Source organism: Vombatus ursinus, unplaced genomic scaffold (genome assembly GCF_900497805.2).
Source record: "Vombatus ursinus unplaced genomic scaffold, bare-nosed wombat genome assembly UNPS02014863.1, whole genome shotgun sequence".
Lineage (NCBI taxonomy): Eukaryota > Metazoa > Chordata > Mammalia > Diprotodontia > Vombatidae > Vombatus > Vombatus ursinus.
In genome coordinates, this window is record NW_020954641.1 from 40,961,531 (window position 1) to 40,971,365 (window position 9,835).

The 9,835-nt window shown below is 41.9% G+C and overlaps 1 protein-coding gene and 1 pseudogene across 5 annotated transcripts in view; both read right to left on the minus strand.

Annotated features, from left to right (window-relative positions):
- LOC114027750 (protocadherin gamma-C5-like) overlaps positions 1–9,835 on the minus strand; it is a 115,778-nt gene that overhangs the window by 80,056 nt on the left and 25,887 nt on the right. Inside the window, exon 1 of one of the 5 annotated variants that reach the window (XM_027841869.1) lies at positions 4,628–7,206. The exons of the other annotated variants lie outside the window; for them this stretch is intronic. Coding sequence (XP_027697670.1) covers positions 4,628–7,051 — 2,424 coding nt within the window. The 5' untranslated portion in view covers positions 7,052–7,206. Of the gene's footprint in view, positions 1–4,627; positions 7,207–9,835 lie in introns of those variants that run through there. 5 annotated transcript variants of the gene reach the window in all.
- On the minus strand, positions 325–2,484 carry LOC114027568 (annotated as a pseudogene).

Consider the following 9,835-nt stretch of genomic DNA (forward strand, 5'->3'; position numbering starts at 1 on the left):
AAAATGATGAGATATATTCCCAAACTATATTGAAGATATTAACTACCTCCAAATTCCCAACCATACCAATTCTGTTGATAAAAATTCATAAGAAACCACAGCGGATATAACATTTCCCCATATAATTAAAGACTCGAGTGAATGGACCTGTTAAACAATGCTAGTGGGGCTGAAAGTTGTCATCTACGTTATCCCATATGGAAGTAAGAATGGGATGATATCATTATGCCATAGGTGTACAACTGTATCAACGAACCAAAATAAAGCAAATTTAGATCAATGCTATAGCTACAAGTGTTTGCAAGTGATTTTAGGTAAGAAGATGTTAATTAGAAATTTGATATGCAAAATAATATTATATTTAGTAGAAGCCTACCTGTGAAAGAGTGTTCTAATGGCAATTGACATCACTATTTAAATTATTCTTGAGTAACATGGAAGCAATATCTGTGCTGAAAAGGCCTGGGGAACATTGGTCAGTTGATTTCAGGTAATTAAATTCTGTGTTTCCTGGGTCTGATGCTACACATAGATTGTAGGAATAAGGCAATGTCCCTTCACTGTAGTTTGAGGGGATGTTGGGCCTAGACTTGGAGCAAAGATCCACTTGGAAACAGCCCCATCCTTTAGGACGAAAGGATCTCCGAAGGCGAAGGGCAATGGCCAGTGTCACTGTTATGAGAAACAGCACAGATATTAGGGCTAGAGCCACTACCAAGTAAAACTGTAGCTCAGACTGGGAATTCAAAGCGTCTGAGAGCTCCTCCCTCATCTCAGGCAGCGCCTCTTGTAGGCTGTCTGCAAAGACCAGGTGCAGAGCCACAGTGGCAGACAGAGGGGGCTGGCCTCCATCTTGCACGGAGACCATCAGGCAATGCCTGGCTGCATCTCGGTCAGTCAAGGCTCATGCTGTCCTGACCTCACCTGTTCGCAGCCCCAGGCTGAAAAGCCCGGGATCTGTGGCTTGCAGCACATCGTAGCCCAGCCATGCATTGTGTCCCGAGTCAGCATCTACTGCTACCACTTTGGTGACCAGGTAGCCGGGCTCTGCCAAGCGAGGGACCATATTGAAGAGGGCTGAGCTGTCGGGCTCCATTGTTGGGTAGAGGATATTCAGGAAGTTGTCATTTCAGTCCAAGATAAACACTTGCAAGGTAACGTTGGCGCCGAGGGAGGGGGAGCCTGCATCCTGGGCCTGAAATATTAGCTCGAAGGTACGGACCTGCTCATAGTCGAAGGAACGCTGAGCAAATAAGTCCCCACTGTCACCACTGACCGATATGTAGGAGGACACAGGCAGGGGGGCCAAGTCGCTACTGAGAATGGAGTAAGACACTTGGCCATTGTGTTCCAGATAAGGTTCAGTAGCTGAGATTTGGGCTATGGAAGCTCCAGAGAGGTTGTTCTCAGGGACATAGACGACATAGGAAGGTTGGAGGAAAACGGAAGGATTGTCATTGATGTCCGAAATGTACAAGGAAATGGTTTTGCTGGTGAACAGAGTGAGATTCCCCTTGTCTGTGGTGGTCACCGTAATGTTATACTCCGGGGTCTGCTCTCAATCCAGGGCCCCGTCTGTCAATAATTTATAGTAATTCCTGGAAGAGGATTCTATTTTAAAGGGAACAGTTTTTTCTATATGACACACAATCTCCCCATTCTCTCCAGAGTCTCTATCATATGTTTTAATCAAAGCAATTACTGTCCCAGACACTGTATCCTCAGGAATAGGACTGGACAGAGACATTAATGTTATTTCGGGAACATTGTCATTTTCATCCCTAACTTCTAAAACAACTTTGCATTGAGCAACCAGAGAGCCAGTATCCTTGGCTTCTACATCCATGGTGTATACCTTTGTTTCTTCAAAGTCCAGAGACTGCTTAATAATGATTTCTCCAGTGGTGGGATCCAGTCTAAACTTGTGTAAGGTGTCCTTGGTGATTCTCGAGAAGGAGAAGGTGATCTCTGCATTGATACCCTCATCCTTATCTGTGGCTGTCTCTTGCAGCACTGAAGAACCAGGAGGCAAGTTCTCTGACAAGCTTGCTCGGTAGACATCTTGACTGAAGACAGGAGGATTGTCATTAGCATCCGTGACTCTGATCCTGACCTGAGCAGTGCCACTTTGGACGGGATAGCCCTCATCAACTGCTGTCAAGATCAAGTGGTGGGAACTCTGGATTTTTCTGTCGAGGGATTTTTCCACCACCATTTCTGGGTATTTGCTGCCATCTGGATTGTCTTTAACCCTCAGGGAAAAATAGGGGTTTGAATTTACCTGGTAAAATTGCAAAGGATTGACTCCAACATCTGGCTCCTCTGCTTATTCAAGAGTTAATCTAGCTCCTGGCAGTACAGACTCACTGATTTCTAAACTTAATTCATTTCGACTGAATACTAAGTGAGTATGCGCTGCGTCTCCTCTCAGCTCCCAGACTAACGCCTATGCAGGAAATTTCTTAGCAGGATGTTACAGGGCATCACTTAGCCATCTCTCTCCCAGTCTTGGCCAACAGTGGCGCTCCGAGGTTTTTTTTTTAGGAACTGCAAAGCTTTGTGGGTTTCTAGAATCAATCTTCCCAGTCCTAGATTTTATTATTTTAGTGAGTCCTTTAGAAAAATTCAGCCCATGATAACCAAATAATTTGAACTTTAGTTCATTCCTCTTAGTGACAGCTTCAAACGAGATTTCCAAGCCTATTCTTTCCAATTTCCTAGTCCCAAGAGAGAAAACTGCACTACAAATCTCTCATTTGTGCTTATTCCAAATCCTTTCTAAATTCAGACTTCTACAAAATAAGTGTTAAAAAGCCATTGTTCTGCAACTCATTTTCGGGCACAAAAGAACCCTCATTTGCCTTAAAGCAGGACTCTAAGAAATGCTGAGTAAGTGAACAAATCAAATGTAATCACCACAATTATCACCATGAACCAATCCTTTGCCAGTTTTACTAGTCCTTTCAATGCTTATCTTCAAATTTTCCAAAGCCATTAAAAAGAATGAGGTGAGGAAGAGGAAAGGGACCACTTAGCCTGAGCTAACTAACTGGAGCAGGCCTTTTCTTCTCAAACTCAGAGATTAAGTATATTTGTTAGATGGAAGCGGTCTTGGGTGAGCTTTGATAGGCTTTTCTTGGGAGATACTTACCTAAGCTCAATGTTCTATTGAACTGTTTCCTTACTCTGCTCAGAGTTTAGGAAAATGAACTGGAAGGCACCAAAAGCAAGCAGAAACATCATCTCTCCTAAAATGTTCCTCCGGACTATCTTGAACTCTTGTTGAGTGAGTGCCAAATATGAAAAAGAAAGTAAGAGCTCTTGCCCCAATATTTCAGTGTTTCAATGCTCCATGCCTTTATCTCTGGTGATATTATCTTTAAGTAGGCATGATTGAAACTACTCTACCACTTAAGAGAGCCTTTGAGACTTGCAAAAAAAAACCATCACCTGTTGATTTGTCTCTCCAACTTTAGCTAGACTGGTCCATTGATATTGGAGGTAGTATCTGTCACTTGTCTATGCTCCAGCTCTTTCTAACTTTGTTGTTGTTGTAGTTATTGTTGTTTAGTCTTGTCTGACTCTTCATGACCCCATGAATAAAATGGGGCTTTCTTGGCAAAGATACTGGAGTGCTTTGCCATTTCCTTTTCCAATGTGCCCCCATTTTACAAATGAGAACTGAGGCAAACAGAAGTTAAGTGACTTGCCCAGAGTCACACATCAGCTAGTAAGTGTCTGATGCCAGATCTGAACTCAGATCTTCCTGATTCCAAGTCCAGTACTTTATCCACTCTGTTACCTATCTTCCCCTTCCCTCTTTATAGGACCTTCCAAAGTTTGTGTTTTCCTGGCATAGTCTTCTAGGTCCCAGAGACACTTTCACTTCATATGAGGCATCTATGTTGGATCTTTGACATTCATAATGAAATTAAAGTCTTTAAGGTATAAGCTGACATGAAATTGAATGGAATAAGAATGAAGGAATCTGTACCATCCCTTTTGTGTATCTTTATGGTATTCATGGATATACAGTTTAAAAAAAACCCTAGTTTTTTCTATAGGAAGATCAATACCAAGTGACATTTGTTTAGGAAGTCATGGACAGGAATTGCATTATTGTTATTATTATTTTTAGTAAGGACCATGTATTTTCTTCAATGCACTTTTTCATCGGCTCTCTATTTCAGAAAATAGCATTTTTTTTTAAAGGGAGATAGTGTACATAGCCTTAAGACTTTGACTCAAGTAACCAGAATATATAATCTGTTTAGTGTGATTTGGAAGAATTCAACTCTTGACCTGACCTCATTAACATGGATTTCTAATCAACTTAGATAATTACTGAAAGAAACTTGTTTCCACTAGTCTAAGAGATCAAATTTAAATGTTATACATTAGATGCCTGAATAATTATTATATAGGGCACTAAGAAAAATACCAGATGAATGAGGCAGATACCAACACATTCATTGCATTTCAATAATGATAGGTTCAAGAACTGTTGAATAGGAGCAGAGGAAACATTGCTGAATTCCTGTTAAACTACACACTATGAACCAAACCAAAACCAACCCTATTAGATAATGAAGAAGCAAGAACAAAATAGAAGAGAACAAAAACTCACGGGAGCCAAAGGAGGATCATGAACGGAACATCTCAAATCCTCTGCCACTAAGAGAGGTTTCTTTTTCTCACAGCTATGTTGACTTAAGAGGGTATCAGCATAGTTGGGTTTGGGAAATATCAAATGACTCTTCCGAGAGTCAGTGGTGAGAGAAACCTCATGAGAATAAGTCTGGAGAAAAGCTTGAACTCCATCGATGCCCATGAACTGTGAAACAGGGACACTCCCTAAATAGTCACTGCCTGAGCCTAATAGCTGGGAGGTCCGCCACCGCCATATCCTGAGTGCCAGCAAGACAATGATGAAGGCAAAAAACAAGGAGGAAACTGAAGCTACAGCGATGACTAGGTAGAGTGTGAGGCTAGAGTCTTCAAGGTCAGAGGGGGTCTCTTGGCTGCTAAGATCTGAGAGGATTTCGGGGATGCTGTTGGCCACTGCCACTGTGACACTGATAGTGGCAGATAGAGGTGGCTCCCCTTTGTCAGAGACCACCACCACCAGACTCTGTTTGAGAGTATCTTTGTCCATGAAAGCCCTGGCAGTCCTGATTTCTCCAGTGTGTAGACCCACAGAGAAAAGCCCTGGTTCTGTGACCTTGAGTAGATGATAGGACAACCAGGCGTTCTGGCCAGAGTCTCCATCCACTGCCACCACCTTGGTCACCAGGTAACCTGGCTCTGCAGACCGAGGAGCCAATTCCACTCCTGTGGAGCCATCAGTGGGTAAGGCAGGATACAGAATTTCTGGGGCATTGTCATTTTGATCCAGGATGAATAGAGTCAGAGACACGTTGCTGCTGAGAGGCGGGTTCCCTGAGTCTCGAGCTGTCACTCGTAGCTGCAAGTCCCGGAACTGTTCATAATCAAAGGAGCTCAGAGCATAGAGGATGCCATTCTCTGAATTAATAGAGATATAGGAGGATAGAGGTGCCCCATGAAAGATGTCCTCCTCAACAGAGTAAGTGACATGGGAGTTCTCTTCGCTGTCTGGATCACAGGCGGTCACAGAATAAATGGAAGCCCCTCTAACGTTGTTCTCCTCTATGTAGGCAGAGTAGGATGCCTGACCAAAGGTGGGAGGGTTGTCGTTGATGTCTGCTACCTGCAGGAAGATGTGAGTGTCTGTGGACAGGGGTGGAGTTCCCTGATCTATAGCTGTTATGGTGATATTGTACGCAGAAAACTTCTCTCTATCTAGGGCTCTGTCTGTCACCAAACGATGATAACTGTCAATTGACTTTTCTAGTTTAAAAGGAAGATTCTCCGAAATAGAGCACGTGACAAGGCCGTTCTCCCCCGAGTCTCGGTCGTGAGTGTTTAAAAGGGCAATTACGGTCCCTGGGGGAGAATTTTCTGTCACTGGGCTAAATAGAGAGGTGATAGTCACTTCTGGGCTATTGTCATTTAAATCCAAGACAGTAACCAGCACTTTAGCTCTTGCTAAAAAAGCATCGCCATCCTCAGCTTGTATTTCTATTTCATAGAAGTTCGATTTCTCATAGTCTAAATCTCCTGATGTTGTTATTTCCCCAGTCCTTGCATTAACCTGGAATGTCTGTAGTGTTTTTTCATCCTGTCTCCGGAATGAATAGGCCACTTCCCCATTGACTCCCTCATCTGGATCAGTAGCATTCACGGTGAGCAGAAGCGTCCCCCTAGGCTCATTCTCGAGAACACTCACGCTGTACACAGACTGAGTAAAAGTTGGTGCGTTGTCATTCGCATCGAGGACAGTCACGCGGACTTGAGCTGTACTGGAATGCATTGGATCTCCCCCATCCGAGGCCGTGAGGATGAGGTGGTGAACAGGCTTCTCCTCCCTGTCCAGGGCTCGCTCTAAGACCAACTCTGGGTATTTGGCCCCGTCAACTCGGCTTTGCACAAGCAGAGAGAAGTGATGATTGGGACTCAGCTCGTAGCTCTGGAGGGAATTCATCCCCACATCCGGATCAAATGCTTCCGGAAGAGGAAATCGCATTCCCGGAGCTGCAGTTTCAGTGATTTTAACTTCTACTTGTTCTACCTGGAATTTCGGTGCATTATCATTAATATCTGTTATTTCCACTTCTACTGCAAAGAGTTTTACTTTATCCTCCACTAACACATTGAAATTCAGCCGGCATTGGGTGCTCTGAGCGCAGAGCTCCTCCCTGTCTATTCTGTCCGCAATTACTAAGCTGCCGCTTCTGACATTCAGAGCAAAATGCTGCTTCTTACCTCTGGTGACTATGCGGACTCCGCGCTCCGCCAGCTCCCACGACTGCAGCCTCAGGTCCTTGACCACATCGCCCACGAAAGAGCCCTTCTCCATCTCCTCGGGCACCGAGTAGCGGATCTGCGTGGCCCCATTATTCCCCAACATCCCCAGGAGAAAACAAAGCAGAACTCGCCCGTTGCAGTCCCGGCGTCTCTGAAAAGCAGCCATCGCTTTCTTGCTGCCAAATTATTGTCTTCCAGTAATACAGACTGTATGTAGATCACTTCTTGTATCCTCTGTAACGCAAGCTATCGGCATCCAAAGGTTGAGTCCCGAACTTGGAGGGCATAGGGACTGAGTCTCTGTGCAGCCCCAGACTGTGTGTGTCTGATATACCGGGGCTTTATGCTTCAAGAATTGTGGGTTGTGCTAGAGCTCTCCACGTAATTCTCTTCCCGATTGGTGAACAGCGGCGCCCAGAGTCCTAACCAATTACTACACTCGCGCGCACATCGTTGGAAAGAAAAGGAAAACAAGCCAAACTTCATTACATGCTTTGTTTTTTGCTACATAACATTGTTCCTCATTCTTTCCTTACTTATTATATTCTGTAGAAAGTTACCATTCTTTTGTTTGTGGGCAGAGAGAAGGACAAAAGGAGATAAAGCTCTCTAGTATAATTAAATGTTACATTCCAATAAAATGTACTACTAATTTAAACTCTAACGTCCTATTCATATTTGCCACCTTTTCAGGAAGAGAGTTCTTTGTTCCTCCTATGTATTTCATCACGAAAGGAATACTGTACTCTCCTTCTCTTTCTGAAGTAGTAATTTAAATATTCTAACCCTTTTTAGGGGCTGCGGTCTTAGTATGAGTATAAAAAAGAATCCAACTCTTCTTAAATATACAACACCACAGGTTTGTACTTAAGGATTTCATTTAGCCAGCACTGTTGGATATTAATATTGTTTGGAGGACAGTTTTACTATGATTGTCCTTTTTTTCTTTTCTTCCTAAAATAATTTTCAGAAGAAACTATAGAGTACATTTTTTCTCTTCTTACAATCCCAAATTTTCATTGAGAGGCACAATTTGGAAGATTACTTGACAAATATTTTATTGGACCTATCTTTTCATTTACTGTAGGGAACTCCATTTACCACAGCTGTTGTGCAAATTATAGTCTTAGTGAGTTGTCTGGGACTGAGAGGTTAAGGGACTTACACAGGGTTACACATTCAGTATAGGTTAGAGGCAGAATTTAAACCCATATTTTCCACACTCTGAAACCTTTATGCTATCCACTATATCATGCTGCCTCTCTTAAATACATTCTTACTGGTAGTTCATATTTTGAGCCATCAAATTGATGGGATTCAATAATTCGAACTAGGAATAGAAATCACATAAACTTGATACTCTCACATTAAATGTGTATTAAAGAATTATGTAAAAATTTGTTATTTGGGATGACTTTCTGAGAGGGAGAGGGGAGGAATACTTGAGATTACTATCATGGTGTAAGACACAGAAGGTATCAATAAAAACATTTTTTAAAGGAGGAAAAAGAACTATGTGTCACACTTCTACTGTTGTTATCTTGTAAGTATGTAAAATGCAGACTGTTTATTTTCTGTTGAGATAACTATTGAAAAATTGTGTTCCACTTTTAGGTAGTTCATAAGAAAGTCAAGAGCTGGAATCTTTCCTAAGCACAACGAGCAAAAAACTAATAAAGAACCTTAGCGTTAAGTGAAGGTAGAGGATGGCTCCAGGTATGTATTAGAAATGAGGGGAGAAAGCACGGTCAGAATTAATCTAGCCCGAGGGGCTTAGGTTTCCAAACAACAAGATGTTAGTGAGGTTTTTTGAACTCTGCTTGTGAAATGAAAGAAAAAATGGATATGAGGGTAGGGAGTTGTATATGTTGATAGAAATATAATGATCCTTATTTTCCTTCATAGAAATGCTTTCCTCTAGCAGCTAAAAAATAAATATTTAATAGCTAAATAAAATTTTAATATTTAATTAAATTTAATAAATAAATAAAAGAAAAGCTGGAATGAGTTTTGCATGGAATAAAATTGAAGAACAGCAAACTGACATAAATTCAGTAAGTGAGAATAAAGAACAAAGTGTCTCTTTAGTTACTATAATGATAGAAAGGGATAGGAGCTAAAGAAGAAGAAAGATATTTAATAATATCTTAACATTTTCCCTAAACCTTCCCCACCTCCACAATCTTCTTGGATATATAATATTTGTTTAAAAATAACTAGCTATTTTTTTCCCCACACTAATAAGGTTTGGTGACTCGAGAAGGAGGAGGGAGCCACCCTTCAGGATCTCAAGACAAGTATTACTATATTTCTTGAATTTGTCAAACTACCCACACACAGGTGGGTGCAGTATATAAAATAAATGCGCAGCTTTGGCCAGGAGAATAAAATGCTTTAAAGATTGAAATGACAAAACCAGGATCACTAGATTACAGCTTTGTGATAGGCTATGACTTTCTTGAAATGAGTCGCAAACTATGGTAATGATAAGCATTTTGGAGGAAATGTGAAAATTGAATACAACAATGAAAAAGAAATGATAGTCAAATGAAAGCTCACCATAACTAGAGTGTCAGGGTAGGAAGTTGAATCGCTGACGCCAAAAGGAGAATATGGAGACCGAGATGAATCAAAGGAAAGGAGATCTTGTCCTGGATTTAAGGGACCATTGCATTTGGGGATATTAAACGCTGTCTTTCCCTGGTCCGTGGGCACACAGAGATTGTAGGAGTAAGGCAAAGTACCCTCGCTGTAGTTTGCGGGAAGACCGGGTCCAGACTTAGAGCAAAAATTTGGCTGCAAACAACCCCACACTTTGGGACTGGAGGATTTCCGAAGACGCAGTGTGATGGCCAGAATCACTGTGACTAGAAATAGTACTGAGACTAGAGCCAAAGCTATTACCAAGTAAAACTGTAACTCGGATTGAGGGTCTAATGTATCAGAGTGT